General features: G+C 41.0%; 1 protein-coding gene across 8 annotated transcripts in view; it reads right to left on the bottom strand.

Annotated features, from left to right (window-relative positions):
- LOC136441652 (GTPase-activating Rap/Ran-GAP domain-like protein 3) overlaps positions 1-21,744 on the bottom strand; it is a 213,355-nt gene that overhangs the window by 3,889 nt on the left and 187,722 nt on the right. For 6 of the 8 annotated variants that reach the window (XM_066438067.1, XM_066438073.1, XM_066438072.1 and 3 more), the window contains exons 4-27: positions 16,691-16,784; positions 15,941-16,059; positions 15,601-15,665; positions 15,019-15,082; positions 12,043-12,069; positions 11,429-11,504; positions 10,999-11,097; positions 10,467-10,570; positions 9,839-9,956; positions 9,277-9,322; positions 8,922-9,028; positions 8,403-8,518; positions 5,550-5,660; positions 5,111-5,188; positions 4,737-4,800; positions 4,350-4,397; positions 3,965-4,063; positions 3,391-3,504; positions 2,865-3,028; positions 1,989-2,141; positions 1,464-1,530; positions 1,185-1,271; positions 671-789; positions 104-242 (exon numbers count right to left, since the gene is read on the bottom strand). In XM_066438067.1, the coding sequence (XP_066294164.1) occupies positions 104-242; positions 671-789; positions 1,185-1,271; positions 1,464-1,530; positions 1,989-2,141; positions 2,865-3,028; positions 3,391-3,504; positions 3,965-4,063; positions 4,350-4,397; positions 4,737-4,800; positions 5,111-5,188; positions 5,550-5,660; positions 8,403-8,518; positions 8,922-9,028; positions 9,277-9,322; positions 9,839-9,956; positions 10,467-10,570; positions 10,999-11,097; positions 11,429-11,504; positions 12,043-12,069; positions 15,019-15,082; positions 15,601-15,665; positions 15,941-16,059; positions 16,691-16,784 (2,278 nt within the window). The remainder of the gene's footprint in view (positions 1-103; positions 243-670; positions 790-1,184; positions 1,272-1,463; positions 1,531-1,988; positions 2,142-2,864; positions 3,029-3,390; positions 3,505-3,964; positions 4,064-4,349; positions 4,398-4,736; positions 4,801-5,110; positions 5,189-5,549; positions 5,661-8,402; positions 8,519-8,921; positions 9,029-9,276; positions 9,323-9,838; positions 9,957-10,466; positions 10,571-10,998; positions 11,098-11,428; positions 11,505-12,042; positions 12,070-15,018; positions 15,083-15,600; positions 15,666-15,940; positions 16,060-16,690; positions 16,785-21,744) is intronic. The other 2 variants (XM_066438071.1, XM_066438069.1) reach the window with 2 other exon arrangements.

Raw genomic sequence — 21,744 nt, 5'->3', positions numbered from 1 at the left:
ACACCGGGCACGAATTTACAAATAAAGAACAAAGACTTTATCCAGTTGCTTGAGTAACTATTTTTGGCAAATTAAGATTTATATCACCGCACATTTTCTTTACCTTTCCCCCATAGGGGTTCTCCCTTACCGGTAGTGGGAGTTATTGGCGGGGAGAAGCTGATGGTTGGACTGGTGCTCCCGTTGTTGTTGTCCTTACAGCTGGAGATCGGGTCTTTCGCCGAGACGAAGTACAGGTCAAACTGGTGGAAGGAAGAATTGTTGCAGTTTGTGGGTAAGTATAGGTAGTTGTAAAGTGGTTAAACCTTAAATTTAATGATATAATTGAGTTAAGAAATTACAAGTGACGAATTACAGTTATTTATAAAACTTAAAGTTGTTTAAAGTCAAAGTTCGTAGAAACGCGATCACCATACTTGTGATAATAGCACACGGAATTCCAAGACATGCCTTTCAACACAATATGTTGAAAGGATCTCATTGCTTTGTGTAACATTATGCAGCTGCGAGCTGGGCTGAAACCAGAACAACCACAGGCATAGGAACAGAATAAAGACTTTTAAAACCACCAGAGGAACCATAATCCTTCTTTATAAAACGTACACAAGATCATTACACCTTAAAAATACCTCCACCCCTGAGGCCTCACCAAAAAGCATGATCCACGTACCTTTGAGGTGACGAGTAGAAGCATGGGCATGGGCATGCTGTGGACCAGGTTCCCGTTCACCAGCAGCCGGATCTCTATGGCGTCAGGCGTGAAGGCCAGGATGTAGGGGAAGGCACACACTAATGGAAGGGAGAACAGAGCTTTAGTAGCTATCCATCTGTTTTGCTTCTATTTTCTTTGATCGTGGTGATTCTCACAGTGTTAATTCACTCCTTTTCAGTGATGGCCTTGTAAGTTACACACACTTTGGCAGTTTGACCTCCTGAGGGTAGAGAAATCCATTTACATCACAGCCCATCAGCCTTCACTCAACTGGGACGGGTGGTGATACCGACTTACAACCACCTTTGACCCAATGCTTACGTTTTCTTGTCCACAAATCCATACATATACAGCAATTCTGCCAGTCATACTAAAGAAAGCTAGAGATACATTTCTTTACAGTGTAATCGTTCGGCAAAGTCTTCTACGTACACTGATGATCTTTCTTGAACAGTACATTTGAGACTCTTACCAACTCCGTGAGGCTCACTGTTCCAGCCGAACTCGAAGCCATTTGTGGTCTCTTCCGCGTCAGACAGGGACTTTAACTGGCACACGTCTGAAGAGATGGAAGAGAAAACGAACAAACATTACAGATGAACAGCAAATATGCCTTGTATGTGATAACAATTCATCGATGACAAGAACTAGATACTAGATGTATATCGCGTTTGGACTATAATGAACATGAAGGAAATAAGCTATTTCATTGAGGACTTGTTATTCTAGAAAGACGATGTCTTGGACTTACGGTTGTAACATAGCAGCACCTTGGGTTCTCCGTCTTCATACACATCTATGGCATCTGTTAGTTCCACCTTCGGAAAAAAAACAAAATGATCACAAGGTATCGTAAATCATTGGTGCTTCTATGATTAAGACAATCGATCCATACGTGTGTGGGTGTGGCAGTTCGAATGATTTGTCGATATTTTAGAAATTGAACTATGTTTCAACACAAAGCAGACCTTATCCAAAGTTTTAAACTGTAAATCTTAAACAGGAAGAATGAGACAGCAGGGCATGTCGACAGCCGACAATATGAGGTGATTCCTCTTCATAGATGAAGCAGATTCCTTTTAAAATATTACTGCTATATTCGGAGTTATTATCAAAGCCAGTCTACCGCGTTTGTATTTTATTGACCTGCGCCCTAGACATTACAAACGTACAATAGAAAAATTGGGTAAGTCCTGCTTTGTGACAGAAAATGTTAAAATTCAAATTTCATAAACGATGATTAAGTTTGAATTTAACTTTAATGTAGATGTCTGACCTTATTGCCCTCCACTTGGTGCAGTCTGTAGGTGTTCCCGTTCTTCTCGTTGACGATGTCGAACTGGTGTTTGTACCCCACGCAGATCATGTTGTCCTGCCGCCCGCCGTCCACTAGCGTCACCACGCTGGGCACGTCGTTAATCGTCAGCTCCTGAAACAACCCGGTTGTCAACCACTTAAAGTTAAAGTGACCCGGGCGTCCTGAAAAGACACGTTGGGGTGGCGCCCAACTCCATTTCTATAGCCCTTGGCCCACACACATGTGTGCAAGTCACTACAGCAGGGGGCTAGTTCACTGGTAGTGGTGTGTGTTTAACTGCCATACTCTTTCCCAAATGCTGAGTGTTAAGCAGAGAAATCAGTATGTACCATTTAAAAAACTCTTTGGTATGACCTGGCCGGGGCTCGAACTCACGACCTACCGTGTACAAGGCGAACACTCTACCAACTAGGCCATTGCACTGGTTATGCCAACTATTGTTCGGTATTAAATGGTATTCCAATGATATTCAAGGACTTCTGATCATCTTTTATTGAATTCCAAGCCCTTTCAATGATCTCAAATGTCGTCCAATTGTCTCTCAATGATACCAAGGAGCAATGATCTGTTGTTGCTCAGCGGTTAGTTGCCCAAATGGGGCCTAGGGTAATAACCGTGACGTAGTTGACCCCCCTCCCCACACACAATGATATCCCAGAATGTCAACAATATCTCAATGATCTCAACTAACGATTTGTAGTCGCGCAACGGTTTCCGCTCTCTACAAGTGATGTCCAAAGGCCCAAAATTATCCCTCAATTACCACATGTACAATGACAATTGATTTTTGTTTGCTCATCGGTTGTCCTGTGGTCATTTAGAACAGGTCCTTACCCTGATGTAGTTGAACCCCTCCACGGTGTCAGTGTCCGCTGACGGGTTCCACGCCGTCCAGGCCACGGAGTGTTTCCACGTCAGCAACAGCAGCTTGTTCTTTATCGCCACCACCATGCGGAGGAAGCTGCCGCCGGGCCGACTTAGGGCGTACAGATGGCAGCCTGAGGGAGGGGGGGGGGGGGTGGACGGGTAGGGGGTACAGTCAGTCTTGTGTTCAGTGACCACGCAATGGAGCAACGGATAATTTGAATATCAACAGTACACGTTCAAGGATTTAAAGTTTGTTACAATACCTTTGTGGAGTTTGTCATGATATCTTTGATAAGGCTTTATAGATTATTTTGTAAACCCAGATTTTTTAGGCAATGACATTTCTCCAGAATTTAGTAAAAAAAAGGAATTAGCTAATGATAGAAATCCTTAGAATACGAAGATTCAGCACTGCAGGCCATGGCAGAAATTTGTTTGTAAATAAAGGCCACTATCATTGAATGCATCAATGCGATAATGATCTATATCTCACCTTTCGTTCTTTCTAGTCTGTGATCCTTGCAGTCTGCTTTCGTCCGCACGAGGGCCTCGTTGTAGCCGCCCTCAAAGTCCGACAAACGGAAGACGTGCACTTTGCACTCTTTACCTGTTAGAAAATCATAGCAATGTCAACAAAAAACTACATTCAAGCAGCATTCAAGTAAACATGGCAAGCTTCGGATAAAGAATATCTTATAATTCTGGTACAAACGATAAAATATGGTTGGTTTATCGACAAAACCTGGACGTTTGGTTTTAATAGAAGTTGCAAGATGTCATAACGGTCTTGCTCAATTTCCAGTTAACCTCTTTTCCTGCTGGCATTTTTAACGACATCTATTTCATTAGTTTCATTTCTTAAACAGGTCTTTTTCTGACTTTTTCTGCACTGATGTGGCATAGTTAAATCTGCATTTGGTGCGTTTTGGTGCGGTGTGATGCGTTCAGCTAAAAAATCCCCCCAACCCGTACATATGCGGGACCCACATACAGGCTCTGTAATATGCAAGGACACGGGTTATTTATCAAGGCAATATTCATAATGAATATTTCGAGCGCGGACGAACCTTTCTCAGCTCTGAACAGTAGCAGTCCGTGATGCTCCACCACGCTCAGCTGTTTGATTGGCACTGACTTGTCAAAAAGCAATCTCGGGGTGGCCTCTTCTGTTAAAACACACGTGGCGTTAGAATAGCACACAGAACCCAATCTTTATCATATGGGCAATATTACTACATTGGCATAACCGCTATAATATGGTTATACTGCATCAAACGACCTGTTACACCTGTTAAGCACTGACTACTGAATACGAAGCCTTCGTAAAACTACAAAACAAAAAACCCACTGTTGTCTAAATTCTTTGTATTTGGCGGTGACAATAGCTAAGAGTATGCTTTTGATAATGAAATTTCAATAAACACAAACTTTTCATATAGTTTTGATATTCACCTTGGATGAGATAACAGCCGGCCTCGGTTGAAACAACAAGACTCTCTCCTAAAAAATGGTGCACAATAAAGATCTAGTTTGTTTAGTGCCTGGCAAATCAAATAAGCAAGTAAGCAAGCAAATCAAATCATCACGAGACAAGAACCAGTAGTTATATGTATCTCTGAACAAAGCTTGATACTACAGTGTGCCATTGGCTAACTGCTGTTACAAGTGCATAAACGCTAGTATTAGCTTTGATATCAAACTTATACGCCAATTGCAATCATAAAATACTATATAACAAATTCAATCCCATGCAATTTGTTGCTCTTAAGCTGCTGCATAAAACAGAAGTTCTTGCTTTAATCAAAGAATGGAACAAACAGAAGAAAGATGGCCACTTACCCCATGAGTCTCCACACAGCACCTGATGCGGGAAGTCGTAGTGAAGAACTTGCGGTTCCCACGGCTGTGAAATAGCGGATAAAGTTGTCCTTTATCTTTTCATGGTAAATGACAATACATGAGATAGTCAGCATCATCACTGCATCGCGTATGCAGCAAATATTTACCAGCTATACTCTTGCCAAATAACATTGCGGAAAATCTAGGTAATAAATACAACCACATACGTTGATGAATGTTAGATATCCAGGAAATAAGATTTTGAAGGAAATAAGATTTCCAAAATCTTATCTTTTTGCTTGAGTAACTATTTTTGGCGCAAATACAACCACTGATAACAGGTTAGGTTAACATATGATAAAGTAAACCCTGACCTCTCGCTTAGACAGCAGTCCAGTCGTGGCCATACTGGTCGGGGCATCTCCCTTCACTATCGTGTTCAGCTTCAGTTCCTGCGGATGGATATACATGAGGAGTGATAAGTCGGTAAGACTCGTAAGTATGCCTTTGCTATCAATTTTAAAGAAAATCATGGTCCACATAGAGTCATAAGAGTTATGCTTGAGGTGTTGTGTCGACCTGTCTTACATACATGTACGTCCATGATTTTCTGCAATACCACTGTCTGTAAGAAGGTGGCATATTTTCCCAGTCATGATGATGGTGACGATGATATATATTCAAGATGGGAGAGGCCGGAGATTTGTATACTATGTATTGTTATATATCTTATGTTTCAAATTTTTCATGCAAAGGTCAGGCATGAATCTGGAAGGCTGTACTTTGCGTTCTAGGATAGGGTGTTTTTCCTACCTGTCCTACTCTAAGAAACTCTGCCTGGCGAGCCTCTTCCTTCTTCTTGGTCTTGATGGAGGTCACAGTCTCCGGGATCACCTCAGACAGAGAGCGAAGGTTGAGCGGACTCTGAGAGATGCAAGAACACAACCACGCCATATTAGAATACATAAAGCATGTAGTGAAAATTCCAGCTTTCAATCCTGTGTTTTGAACCATGTACCAGTATAGGTACTGGCAAATGTTGATAGATTTATTGGGGCCTTAATGATCAAATATGTATCTCTTTTACATTTTGTTGCCTAGCTGAATCTCGGTACTCATTTTTACCTCGAGTCAAGTGAGGAAACAGGGATTAAGTTCCTTTCCTAAGGGCACAACATTGGGGACCGCCAAGGATCCGAACCCAGAACCTTTTTTTGGAGCTTTTTTAAGACATACGCCTCCGCAGATGGAGTCATCACAGGACAATAACCTGCCAAGGAGCAATGTCCTACGGATTAAATCACCAGGTTACATATTCCTGTCAGCAGGAGGCAGCTAATAACATCAGTATCCAGTAGTATCCTAGTATCCAGGGCTCTATTACCATCTAAGTGTCCATGACAAAGTGCCGGGATTCACTTCAAATCACAGCCTCCGGCAGCAGAAATTAAAACTAACGTTCAAAGGATACATCAAACGACTGGCATCATTGCGAGTTTCTTTCAAGCTGCACGGACTCGTGCCTTCCATCCTTTGATATCAAAACTGTTACTCTATGAAATGACACGATTTTTCTATGCACTTTGAAGTGTAGGCGGTGAACCGTTTACTTGACGTCAAGCTGGTAAGTCAACGACCCTCCTCGTCAATTCAGCGCCGTGTGCTGAACCGTAGTAAACCCAAGTTGAGAGTGATAAGTGTAAGACATAAATGGAGACATGTTACGTGTGTTGTTGTCCACCTTGTAGTGCCTAGTGGCACATGGGTCAGCAAGTTTCCTTACTGTTTTAGTAGCAGGGTATAGTTGTACGGGAACGGGTTGCTAGCCCTTTCCCTGAAACGTGCTCGATGCACCTCCCCCGAACACGGGACCCACATTTTACCGGTACAGCCCCAACCGAGATGCCCTTCCCAGGAGTCGAACAAACCAGGAGCTCAACTCTGAGGCCGGCTAGGCTGCTATCACTTGAGCTACAGAAACATCCCTATGTTACAAATGCATCCTACTATTAACCTACTGACGCTATAGCGCTAATGCTACACAGGATATGAGATATCAGAAAGTATAATTTGTTTTTCATATTGCATAAAAGTGGTCCATTCAATAATTACAACTTAATCCTAGCTAGCAGATTACCGACTTCGTGTTTGCACCAGGCAGAAGGCTAAGCCATGTTTCCTTCAGTGAATTTGATAATTGGGGTCGATTGATACAGATGTGGTTGCGAGGGGTTTCAGAGAGCACTCAAATGTCTCTTAATCATCACTCAAGTATCCAAGGATCCTTCAATGATGTTCAAGGTCTCGCAATGGTCTATCTTTCAATGATCTTCCAATGTCAATGACTCATGCGTGACCAATTCAACGTTCAGGAATATAGACTATACTGGCAGTTCCCCTTGATTTCAGAGTGGAAGTAAACAGTTCTTCAAGACAATCTTGACAAATTTCGACAAGCAGGCATGGCTTTCAGGAAACTCTCGCGTACATCTGTAATTGTTTATACACACGGTACCTACGACAAGTACAGGGTCTTGACCTAATTTATCGCGACGCCACACTAGACAAGTCCTCTTTCGCTTTAGCTTTAGCTTGTTATGTATGTGCATAGCCTTCATCAGGCCTTCCTTCAGGGGTATGGATCGTAGAATTCGGCAAAAATGGGAATAATTTGCCAGTCGAGTCAGCCGCGGGAAGGTTGACGTTTCCCCCTCCGAAGCCAGTCAAACCTACGGTTGCCAACCCCCCATGTCAAAATTGTCTCTCTATAGCCAGCAAAGTTGTCTGGTAGAGACTACCGCCCTCTAGTTACAGCGTATCATTTCAGTTCACCGATCTTGGAAGGGATGGACAAGATTCCACTACTTAGAGATCTAATGATCAAAGTTGAGGAAGAGGATGTTGAGGAAGTAATATGATTGCAAGACTAGATGAGAGAACTAAATTTCAAATATCTTTTTTTAGATATCTACTAGTTGTGTCCGGCTTGTAACCATGGGGAATTATCATCATTAAAGATACACCACGCGCGGAAGCAGCGGCGGCCTTGTAGTAGATATTGCCTTGGGCACAATTACCGGTGGTAGAAATGATCACAGCCAGGAAGTAGGAAACCGGCGACTAGCAACACAACAGGAGGCAGGAGGGACTTCCTGATTTCAAACCGTCGGAAGGAGGAAGCTGATCGTGCTCTGAGATAATTTGCTGCAAAATTAGAACATCAACCGTGGGCTACATCAACCGCAAGCTTGCTCTCATTGTTCTATGTGGAGCCATTTCTTTGTAGTTTTCTTTGATAGAAAACTTCACGTCGGCTAGCAGAGCCATACCTTTCCCAATTTGCATCCTTTTTTTTAAATCACTTTGACAACTGCAATACGCTTGGCCAAATGGAGATAACGAGCAAAACAAACAAACAAACAAACATCAGCTCCTGACCATCTGAATAATTCCATCAGGTTGGTAAGTCACTTGATAAAAATACTATTTGTACACAATGAAGTGTTTTATTCAACCGACGTTTCGGTGACCGTCTGTCACCTTCCTCAGGGTGCCGGATTCTGACTGGTTCACTTTGTACTGCAGCTATAGGTGGCGCTGCTTACAGATGCGGTCCCAAACGTAACGTATTTACATATATACATATAAACGGAGATGGTTCCAGACCTTGCTGATCTCTTGCATGTACTCCTGGTGCAGGTTCTTGATCAGCATATCCATCGTTCTCTGTCTCTTCTCGGCGAACGCCGGAGTGTTCAGGGCGGCTTTCTCTCCGTTTATCACTGAAAAAGGCGTCAAAACACAGTCGACAAAGTCATCAAACGTGTTCCAAACAGCCATGACACACAGGATTACGCAAGCAGCACGTGGGAAACCCGTTGAATACGACAGTTACCAGTTTTGAGTTGTCGTTACTCCAAGAAAAATACGCAAGTGAGCTGGTGATTATTTGTGGTTAATTACCAGTTAGCTTCCAAATTTTAAATTTTTCATCGGGCAATGTTATGGCTGTGATCGAAGTGCCGAACTTTTAAATGACTGCAATTTTGATTTACATCTTTATCAGTTATGTCTATACCAAATAGACGAAACCTACATTTTTTTCAGTTACACGAAACACGTTATCTTTCTCTACTATATAAACTTCTGTTCATCCGATTGTTGTATGAACCTGGCGAAACTCACATTTGACGAGCAGAAACTCCCTGAACTCCTGCGAGTCCTTAAAGACCGGCGGAGACGGCAGCGGAGGGTAAAATAAAGGCACTGATTCCTCCGAGAACACTGTTAGTCTGGAGAGAGAAAGTAAACCGGAATCATTGATACAACATGTCAAACAACCTCTCAAATACTTCAGATGTTAAAACATTCGAAACCATCCCTCATATTCTTTAGATGTTAAATCATTGATAAAATATGTGGAACGATCAATCAAATCTTTAGATCTGAATATCCTTCCACAAAAAGCAGAATTCCTATGGTAAAGTACTAGTACAGTATAACTTTAAATTTGTAGTAAAAGAAATCTAAGCCCGCTTACCTGTAAGATTCGTCTCTTCTGTCGAACGTGACCAGAGCAAAAATGTCTGTGCAAGTGAGTTACGGAATAAATCATTTCGTGAACATGGAAAGATGTCTAGGCCTGATACATTTTCCCCTTGGCTAAAGAAGCCCACTAACTCCGTTCTGACGGCTCACACATAATGATACGTTTCAGTGCATTGTCTGGTTAACCTCAGACTAAACAAAGCCACCAGTAGTGAAACAGGTGAGTTTTGCTTTATGTCCGTAAACACTAGAAACAGAACTATTTTTCTACAGTAAGTAACGTACGCAATACTGTACAGTAACTAATTAAAGCAAATGGATGAATGATTATGAAGTCAGCTGTATGTCAAACAACCACTAATTATGCACATAGCATCCACTAGCCATCAACAGTGACTGACTCACCGATGATAGAAACTAGAAGTGGATGCTCTGTAAATATCAGGTTTTTAGAATCATCCATTCCATCCATTTGTTTGATTTATTTTGTATTCTGCAATGTTCTATCGAATGTCCCATCTTCATTGACGCACAGTAGTAGTACCAAAGGATACGAGTGAAGTGCGACTTGAGCATGGACGGTTTGAAGGAGGGCGTCTCGTCCTCGTCATCTTCCTTCTCCTGGAACACGATGCACACGATGTCGTTCCCGATATGTCTTTTTCTCTCCACCTGGGGAAATACATCAATCAATCAATCAATCAATCAATAAATAAATAAATCAGTCACATGGAACATCGATACACACGATGTCGTTCCCGATATGTCTTTTTCTCTCCACCTAGGGAATACATCAATTAATAAAGCAACCAAGCAACCGATCAACCAACCAATCAATCAATCAATCAATCAATCAATCACTCATTCAATCACTCGATCAGTCAATCAATCAATCAATAAACCAATAAATAAACAATCATTCAATCAATCACACAATTGATCTATCGATCAAACGATCAGGCAACCAACTAACCAACCAACCAACCAATCAAGTGATCTAACAATCAATTGATCGATTTTGAAATATCAAATACTTTAACTGATGTTGAAATCAATCATTGGTTTGAACACCATCGGGTGACTATTTAGCAAAGCCATATTTGCTTGAACGTAAGGCAACAGATTTACCATAATGATAATGATAATGTTTAAAAGCTGTAAGAAATCTGACCGCAGCCGTACCTGTTGCCTGTTGTCTTTGGAATAGGGAAGCGCAGTAGAGACGTGGAACATGATCTCATGGCCCTGGTACACAGTGTACACGGATTTGATGCCCGTTGTGTTATCTAAAAAGATACGGATAGTTATTATTTCATAACTACAAAAATCCATTGCAGTAACAGATGCAAAATGTACGCTAAAATAGAATGCTAACATTGTATGTAGTAAATATATAAAGCCTAGCGCCTAGATGTAGAAACGGTAATTATTGCAACATATATGTCCCCGTGGCGCAAGCTGTAACGCAACCCCGCTGCTTCGCCATCTGGATCAAATTCCGTGGATCCTGGGGCCCGAGTTCGATCCTATGGTCGACTCCAGCTCGCATGTTGTAAGGGATAACATTGGTCATTTCGGATGGTGACGTAAAGCCGGCGGCCCCGTGTATGAGGGAGCTTCGGGCATAAACCTCAAGCGTCAAACCTCTGCACGTAAAAGAAACCAACACACTTATCGAGAAGAGTAGGGAGAATTAAAACTTGAAGACACTTACTTTTTGTATCAAGGCCCCCGCGGTACCTATCCCATCCTTTTAACGTGATATCTTCACCCAGAATTTGCACAAAGTTGTCGAAATTGTCGCTTCCACATTCTGCATAGAACGGGAAAAAAGAGTATAAGTGTCAATTGAGGTCAATATGTTGTTAATATAATTGTACTTTCCAACACCGCTTTACCAAACCTAAATGTCTCCGTCCCTGGTATTGTATCTGTATTGAATCTATGGTATTCGTCCCTTGTTCATTATCAACACAACAGGAAACGATAAATTACCTTTTAGTTTAGTCTTTGATGCAATAGTATAACTACTGACGCGATATAGCCTATAGATGTGGTCATGACCATGCAAATAGATATCATAGATACAAAAAATTCATTGATGCTTTGAATGTGATATTTAGTAAAAAAAAAGGTGTAGGTACCATTACTGAACATCTCATCGTCCGTCTTCTGCCCCGACTTGGCGTACAGAACTCCGAACTTGAAATTCACCGCGCCCTGGGGAGACAAAATAGATCCAACAGTTCTGATAAGATTCGGTAGGGAAAATTAATGACTATCCCAAAATAGCTACAAACAGCCTTGAGGTCTACAGCAACCGCCATCGCAACATCAGAGTAGTATCAAGATTTTCTCTTTTTTATGGGTGAAGGCCAGGAATTGCTTAGTAGAATGCAATACTTACTATTCATCCCAGTTACAACTGAATTACCGTACGGAGCAAAACCATTTGTAAGTTTGATGTCGACTCTCTTCCCAGACAACCAACACATTTAACTATGCATCACATAAAAAACGGTTAAATGGAATCTTAACCATCTATGACTATGCCGACTCTAATTCTACAGGGACTCTAATTCTAAAGTGTCAACTATTATGTGCATAAACATCTGCCGAACAATGTTGCCACCATTCTAGTTCATTGCACACATCATTCTTAAGAATTCCTATGTTTTGAAATTATTAGTCTTGTCGAGAGAATCGGCCCGGTGCGTGGTCTAAAAAAAACTACCGTAGCCCACAAGTCCATTCTCACCTCCTGTTCTTCTAGCTGCAGCAGATCCTGTAGGGTGTCAAAGAGAAAATCAGCAAGGTTTTTTTCAGTTAACACAAGGTTTATCATAATTATAAGGTATACTATATTTACTTTTTTTCACAATTTTATTCACAATATATACTAATGTTACAGAAAGGTATGTTGGTATCTTACAAGCATAATATATTACACTTGTTACAATGTTTGCACCAAAGACTATATCACTGTACATATACTGGCAGGATGGTTTAAGATTAAACCACATATCAAATAAAGATGCTGGTTTTGTCCATAGAAAACCATCAAGGTTAATAACGCGTCTATTATCATTGACAAGGCCATAAACACTCAAACACGACAAAGATTAACCTACTTGACGTATGTCATTTCACTTGTAGTACAAGACTTCACAAAGCAAGCACGTTTTGTATGGACGTCACGACTCCAGCCCAGTAAAATGGACTATTTTTCCGAACTAGCAATAACGAAGGCAAGGGCGTATCCATGACAGATGAACAAGGCCTATTGTACGCAAAAGTACAAGACTTCAAAGAACTGGCTATAGCATGGTTTGTATGGATATCACGATTCCAGCCCAGTAAAATGGACTATGTTCATGCATGTTAATTGTAAACGGCTTCAAAGCGCTGACATGGTCTGTATAGATGTCGAGGATCTAGCCCCATTACTTTAACGAACAGTAGACAATAACGAATGTAAGGGCGTAACCCTTTAAGAAATGCCAATCATACCATTGTATTATATTGTACAATGCTATAAAGAGCAAGCATGGTTTGTATGGATCTCACGAATCTCAACCAGTATAAGGGATTACAGTTCAGAACTGACACTGGCAATATCGAATGAAAAGAAGGATCCATATAACACTTGACCAAGGTCATTTCTGTTATTGGATTGTATTCTGTTGAATAGAGCTGTTTCGGACAAGCCATATCGAATGCGTGGGAGTACATAACACACGATCAAGACAAATTGTATTGTAAAAGGCAAGTCACGTACAATATTGTTGTTACGACTGTGGCTCAGAAAAATGGATTACTGTTTCGAACTTGCAACATCGAATGCAATGAAGCATCCCAAATTTACCAAGGCCAATCCTGCGATTGCATTGTACAGGACTCAAAGGAAGTCAGGTACAGTATTGTTGTCACGACTGTAGCTCAGCAAACTTCATTAAAAACGATTATATCTAATTAAAAGGAACATACATAATTGACCGTGGCCAATTCTGCAATTGCATTGTATAAGACTCGACAGAGTCCATGTACAGTAATGTTGTCACGACTGTAGTTCAGTAAACTGTATCGTTGTTTAGAAACGGTTATATCTAATTAGAAGTAGCATACATAATTGACCAAGGCCAATCCCACAATTGCATTGTACAAGATTCAATGGAGCTAACAAGTCATGTACAGCTTTTTTGTCACGACGGTAAACGTTATTGAAGTTTTGAACCGATTATATCTAATCAAAAGGAGCATGCATAATTGACCAAGGCCAGTCATTAGAACGAGCAAGTCACGTACACTGTACAGTATTGCTGTCACGACTGTAGCTCGGTTAGATGTATTAGGAACTGGTAATATCGGATGAAAATGAGCATTGATAATTACTGACCAAAGTCACTCTACTGTGATTGCATCGTATTGGACTTCGTGGAACTGACAAGTCACGTCCAGTATAGGTTTAACAACTGTAGCCTAGCCTAGTAAAAATCATCGCTGTTCAAATCGGTATTCTTGAATTCATAGCACTTGAACATGGCCACTTGTATTGTTATGTTGTGAAGGTTCCAGTTTCAGTATCCATGGAAAGGCAAACGCTTTGAAATTGCTAGAGAAAGGGGTTTATGTATAAACGTGAAAGGAAAAGTACTGCTATTCCTGATTCAGTATCATAAAACTCCAAAATAAATTCCAAAGGCCACTTAGGAAATTGTGTTGTACAAGGTTTCATTTGAGTATGTCATGGTTTCAGCCAAGCACGGGTTATCAAATTACATTATCGGACAAAAGGGTGTATGTATTGAAATTGGGAGCAAGGTTAATGAATTGGATCTTTCACAGTTGTAACTTCACTGAGACAATAGATCTTGCAGCCAAGCTGATTTTGTGCGTTAGCGGAGGCCAATACGATACAGCACATTTAGCGCGCTGAATCTAGAAAGATTTATTCATCCCCGTAACAATTGCAACCCATTCAAATGGGCAATAAAAGTCCTGCCTTCCCATAAAAGGCAATAGTCCGGTTCCAAGGGGAAGGCCGATTTCACCACTGGTTGTATCATTCAACACGGAGCAGTAAAATCAGACGGACTAATCAATCTACAGGGCGTCGATGAAGGTTAGACATCCAGGTACCAAGATATGCCAAATGACAGTTACTCAAGCAACTGGATACAATTTTGAAACGGTCAGACGTTTCAGACAGCGTCTGCTGTCTTTCGTCAGTGGCTAATGGCATGAATTGGAATGCAAGGTTTTATACTAGAACTCTGAATTGATATGCTATAAAAACAGGTTCTCCATTTCTTTCCTTTCGTCACTGACGAAAACAGCGGATGCTGTCTGAAACGTCTGACTGTTTCAAAGTTTTATCCAGTTGCTTGAGTAAATGTCATTTGACGAGTGCATAATGGGCAGCACGTTCCGAATATCGGCACGCTGATAGATGCGTTTGAAAGTCTGATAACACAGAGACATTCATCAGTAGAGGCAATCATTAGACTGTACTGTCCTGATCAAAGTGGTTTGCTGGTAATTGCATTAATGATCGTCTGCACGAAATACAATCCATTAAAATAAAGCAGTCGGTCGTTGCTAACATGGTCACGACTCCTTCTGATTTGGGCCGAGACGGCAGCTCTTGCACATACAAACAGGAGATCAAAGTAAATGTCAAGGAGAATTTTACTGAAAACACGCTGATAAAATTTGCCCACAGACAAAAACATACCTTTTGTATTTCAGCACTTAAGATTTCTTTTGGTCCTCTCTCCATCTTATCTAAAGAGAAAGAGCTGAAAAGACAATCAAAATTACATAATGGATAACAATAGACATGTATGCCAGGTATATAGTTCATTGAATGTAGTAACTACCTCCAGAATGAGCAATAGATGCAATATATATATAACAAAATGAATGAAAGAAGAAGTAGGTCGGGCATACCGTTGCATTGATTGAAAACGTCGTCATTGTCGTGATCAAATCAAATAGTAATAGTACAGAATACGACCAACTATGATGGAGACAGTCTTTGATAAAGATCGTGCTTCTGCCTTTTGTTGAACTTGACATTGCACTACTGTATCTGTGCGTTATCCATTCAACGACCCAATCAAATTTGTCTCGGAGAATCTCATCGTAGATACCATCTTTTGAATGAGGCAATCCCGACATTGGACCAGAGACGGCCATTCCATATCTGATTGGCCCTTCATCTAAGTCAACGCCAAAGTTACATCTTCGGATGGTCATGAAATGCCTTAGTTCTTGACATCACTATGGTTGGTACAAATGAAGAGGATCCACTCACCTAAGTATAGACTTAATGGACAATGGCTTGCTAGGGTTGTGGGGAAGGCAGAGCTTCTGTGTTCCCTGTGAGAGGAAAAGGAACAGTTTGTAAATGCGATGCGAGTAAGAAATAGCAATCATGGCTGCTGAATGTAAATACATTTTATCCTGTCAACAAGCAATAACGGTTTTGACACGTTCCACTGAAACGAGCTGATCTTTGACAAAAAGAGAGGGTGGTTGTTGGTTAATCTAAAGATTAGATACATCAACCAATCTACAGCGTTAGATGAGGATACAGTCTGGTTGTAGATATGCTTCATGTTTTTTGTTGTTGTTATGTTTGAGTTACTACTGACCGTTTTTCTCCAGAGGATGGCCCTGTACTGTGGCACGTTGTGGTTGTTGGCATCGGTCAGCACGACGGACAGGAAAAACGGGCTTCTGTCCTCGTCAAGACCCACGTAGTTCTGGTGAACTGGAGAGAGGGGGATACAAAATAAAACATGGAGTGAACTATGGAGAGTACAGATATGCAGAATATACGCAAACATTGTTTGAAAAAGGAGCTAGATTTATTTTGATTCTTTTGCCAAATACATAAAATTGTAAAGCTATAGCAAATATTTTTTTTGAGTTGGATGACACTTATACAGGTAGGTCATCACCTGGACACCAATATATGTATAGTAGATAGTAAATACTTGTTATATTCTATGCAGGTAAATAAACACAGACTCACGGAGGAAGCCAATGGAAGTACCTTAAAACTTTCATGTCCTCTTTCCAAATCGCATAGTACTTACTCTATATATGGTACTGTCTTTTCCGGGCTTTTCCGCCACATGATTGATTGACAATTTAGTACTACTGCTATATATCAAACTGCACTGATAGCACTGATAAAACGAAACAGTAATATCCTAAGAGTAGTATATGCTGTTTCTTATGGTCGGAGGGTTTTAAAAGCAAATCTAATGCTGCTTTAATAACATTTAGCACTCTGAAGTAGCTGTTTGGCACCCAATTCCCTATTAGATACATAGTTAGGCAGCAGGGAGAAGGTTAAATAATGAATCTTCGTGCGATGTGAAAATATGTCCACTGACCTTTGCCCAGGAAGTACTTGAAGTACCATCGGGTCTGGCACTCTGGGTTCTCCAGGAGAGCGATGTTCGAGCTTCCGGTTCCGCCCGATAAGGCCTGGGGAGGGCAGATGGAGGATGAGTCATAAACAGTATGGGGGCAGGGGTTTCTCTCGTACTATGTGGACACACACTGAGATCTCTCTTTAATAGGCTCTTCCAGAATCACATGGGAACATAATCATGTAGAGTATAACGCATTGGTGCAGATAAGTATAAGGGCGACAGAGGTTTTCATATAAAACAATTGTACAGGACTTTCAGGTTCAGATAAACAGTATGGGGGCAGGGTTTTCTCTTCAACCCTTTGATTATGGCTCTCAGTCCAGAATCATATACCTAACATAAAACTTAAGAGTGTAAATCATGTGATGATGAAACTAAGCAGTGTAGGGGGACAGCTGTTTTTAAATAGAAAATAGGTACAGGGTGCTACAGATACGCAGCAGGATGGGGTGTATATGGGGGGGGGGGGGGGGGTCTGGGGTTTTTATACAGAAAATGTGTACGGGGATGTCTCTTCCTTTCTATGCTTAGGAATGTTCCTTAGCATTCGTGATGGAGACAAATATGCCACTTGGGGCGGGTGGTTTTAGCATATGACTTGGGCAGGGCTTTCTCTCGCAGTGTATGTGGACAGAGCTCTCTCTTTACTAGGCTATTCCAGATTCACATTCCAGAATCACATATCTAACATAAAACTCGATGGAACACATATCATATAGAGCATAAACTTCAATGAAGCATTGGTTGGTGCAGATAAGTAGTGCATGGGCGACACAGTTTTTCATGTAGAAAATGAGTACAGGGCTTTCTTTGCTTAAGACAAGTGTTCCGGAATTATTCTTCATGGAGACAAATATGCTACATATATTGTACATCATAACCATAGCCACTTTTATCACTTTTATATGATGACCTCGAGAAAACACATAAAGGTGTGAAGCATCGGGTGGTGCAGATGTGGCCTATATGTCAGATGAGCTGAACATAATTCATGTCAGATGGTGCCTCATTTATCATTACGCTTTTATCAGGCAAATGGCGCATCCCAGGTAAACACATATAGGAAAATGTTGCAAGGATCGAAACAAATCTAGAGTATATGTAACTTGAACACAAGAGCACCATCAGGATGACCATAATATATTTTTTGAGAGAACACATCGGAGAAGTGTGAAGCGCTGTATGTTACAGATAAGGTTTATTTATACGCAGGAATTTTGTTAATAAAATATAGTGCAGGATGTCTACTTTGTATACCAGGGTGCCCAGAAGCCTAAGGAGGTTAGGATGGACATGAGGAGACGGGAACGGAATGAGAATGAATGGAAGGAAATGAAGTGTAACAATTAATATTAAATCCTTATTACGGCTTAGATAATATTAAGGAAAACACTACAGGACTACAGTGCAGTACAGATGGTGTCCCCATTTATCATTACGATTTTATCATACACATGGCCGATATCAGATAAAAGCATACGTGAAAAGATACGTGCGAAGATTCAAACAAGGCTAGACTACGTTGATGAAGGTTAGACATCCAGGTAATAGGATACGCCAAAATAGCTACTCAAGCACCTGGGTAACATTTTGAAACAGTCAGACGTTTCACGACAGCATCCGCTATCTTTCGTCAGTGATTAAGGAAAGATATGGCAGAACTAGGTTTTATACCAAAACTCTGAATAGATATGAAGTGAAGACAATTTAAGATGGTTCAAAGCTAGAGTATATGTAACTGGAACACACACTCTAAGCTAGAGTATATGTAACTGGAACACACACTCTAAGCTAGAGTGTATGTAACTGGAACACACACTCTAAGCTAGAGTATATGTAACTGGAACACACACTCTAAGCTAGAGTGTATGTAACTGGAACAAACACTCTAAGCTATAGTATATGTAACTGGAACACACACTCTAAGCTATAGTATATGTAACTGGAACACACACTCTAAGCTAGAGTATATGTAACTGGAACACACGCTCTAAGCTAGAGTATATGTACACGCTCTAAGCTAGAGTATATGTAACTGGAACACACACACTAAGCTATAGTATATGTAACTGGAACACACGCTCTAAGCTAGAGTGTATGTAACTGGAACACACACTCTAAGCTAGAGTGTATGTAACTGGAACACACACTCTAAGCTAGAGTATATGTAACTGGAACACACACACTCTAAGCTAGAGTATATGTAACTGGAACACACACACTCTAAGCTAGAGTATATGTAACTGGAACACACACACTCTAAGCTTGAGTATATGTAACTGGAACACACACTCTAAGCTAGAGTGTATGTAACTGGAACACACGCTCTAAGCTAGAGTATATGTAACTGGAACACACGCTCTAAGCTAGAGTGTATGTAACTGGAACACACACTCTAAGCTAGAGTGTATGTAACTGGAACACACACTCTAAGCTAGAGTATATATAACTGGAACACACGCTCTAAGCTAGAGTATATGTAACTGGAACACACGCTCTAAGCTAGAGTATATGTAACTGGAACACACGCTCTAAGCTAGAGTGTATGTAACTGGAACACACGCTCTATTACATCCTAACGAACACGCGTCTGCCTAATGACCGATGGTGCATTAAATGAAATCGTCTCGAATAATCACATTAGGTTCTCGGTGGAAGTGTCAGGGGACAATCCCGGCAATCCCTACCAGCAATCATCATGGCGACATGCTCGGGTAATTTACGTAAAAGCCTGTGAAAAACTGGGGGTAAAATATCATCGCACCATGGATACCGTAGATAGTCCGACTCAGCATAAAATGTCGAGGATATAATTCTTCTTCACTGATCATAACTACGTTCGCAGAGATGGCTGATATGTTTTCGGGTGCGTGTGTCTGTTTGTTCGCTTGTTCGTTTGTTTGTTTGTTTGGTTGTCTGTTTATTTGTTTGCTTGTTTCCGGATAGCATAACTCGAGAAGTCGTGGATGAATTTTTTTACTATATTTGGTATGTCGGAACTCCCGCTTTTGATACTTCGTGTTCTGGACAGGCTATGGTCACGATTTTTGGTTGGAAGATAACTCTATGGATATCTTGGAGTGCCTTTCTCCACGTTAAGTATTCAATAACATGGATGCTAAATAACAGCTGATAGCAAATGGTATCTGATTTTTGCAATAGAAAATCGAAGAACCAACTGAAGAATTAAATTGTCGCGGCCTTGAGGGGATATACATCTTAATGAAGCCTAGAGTCTCCAGTTTTCAATTCTTCGTTGAGTATCAAAGAAGAAACAGACTGTAGTACAGCTCAGTGCAAATACTATCGTGCAAAAATCAGGAATAACCAACTGTGAAATTTGATTATTGTAGCCTTAGTGCAGAAGTCGAAGTATATATTCCGTCTTACATACAAACAATATTCGAGTATCCAATTCCTTCTCTTCACAGTATGCTGCCCGGCATCTGTACCAAATGTTATCCTTTCACCAGCCCACATGACGTAATACGCCCTGCAACTCAACTCACGTCCCGCGCACATATATCTGACGTATATGTCACTCGTGACACTAATCTCTGTATATGTCAGCCACACCCAACCTGCATAATGGTTTTATAGCTATCAAATGACGCGAATCCATCATCGTGTGAATTAAATCTGAACGTTTGACCCACAAGAAACGTGATATCGCTGCGTGACGTTGTCGTTGTGAAAATGTCAAATACGTCTTTCATGAATACTGCATGAACCAGGCGTCGATCAGTATCGTAGTGCGATATTGTATGGAAAGTCATTGATTGTCACGGTGCATTAGTTCATGTCGATATCATGTTCGCTCCGAGCCAAACTGTGTTAAGATCGCAGATAGCTTAATGTAGTCATCAAAGATTTAAGCTGATCCAGCAAATCTTAGAATCAGCTTGAAGTTATCAACAGACTATACTTATATATTGAGGTGGTGTATACGACTACTGCAAAGATGAAGAGTGTTAGGTCCCGATAGTGTAATTGCAAGGCTTGGGAACGTGACATCAAAAGCTGTATAAGAAAGCCCATGAAATTTTTTTACCGGTTTTAACATTTATTTTGCTCAGTGCAAGGTCACATGACCCAGTTTTTGGCACTGAAATAACGCTCACTGTCACTGAAGCAACATCTCCTCTCCCTAAGTCAGAAACATTAAGCTTAGGCTAGCTTGACTAACTGACTCAATAAGAGAAGCATGGGTAACGAAGGCTGCTCGGGAAATGCCTTACCCCTACCAAATAGTTGAGTAGGGCATTAGACAGTCACTAGTATCATCATGAGGTTAGTCTGTGCTTTGAATACGCAAACGATGCTGAGACTGTTTTCGGGTGATGAATTAATCCCGTTTTTAATTCTACCAGGATGAATGTCAAATTGGTCTCCTGTGAACCCCGATGGTGATTAAGATAGCGGCCCACGGTAGTAATTTGCGCAGGTTCCTGTCAAAATGGCGTCAGCGCAATTTTACGTGACGTATTTATGACGCGCCACCTGTGACCACGGGTAACATATCAGCCGTAAAATGCAATGAGAGATGCAAGGGAGAAAATTACCTACTTGTAAAAGCGATAGAGGAAGTCAATAAAACTGCGATTAATGTTTATGAAGGAGGAACTGTAAATTTTGCCCCAAATTCACTCAATTTTGGATCTCTTGTTAATCTGCATGCATTACGTGCGCTCTGTGGGGAATACATGGGAATATTCAATCAACGCCTGAATCTATCCAGGTCAACCTGTTTGAGGGAAAAAGGTACCATGAAAAGAATAATGGCTGAATGGAGCGTCTTGTTTCCGTATTCTGTATAATCGGTATAACCAACTATCAGCGGAACACGCCAGTTGCCGTTGTAACGTCAAATCAAATAGGCAATGACGGCACTTAGTTTTCAGGATGGCTATTCTTTGGTAACGGCTAAATGTAGTCCGTTGTTTCTGTATGTGTATAGCCGGAAGAACCGCCATTCGGTGTAACACACCAGCTAGCCAGTTTCCAAAGGCTGC

This window comes from Branchiostoma lanceolatum, chromosome 9, assembly GCF_035083965.1.
Source record: "Branchiostoma lanceolatum isolate klBraLanc5 chromosome 9, klBraLanc5.hap2, whole genome shotgun sequence".
NCBI classification, from domain to species: Eukaryota; Metazoa; Chordata; class Leptocardii; order Amphioxiformes; family Branchiostomatidae; genus Branchiostoma; species Branchiostoma lanceolatum.
This window is presented reverse-complemented; position numbering and strand designations above follow the sequence as displayed.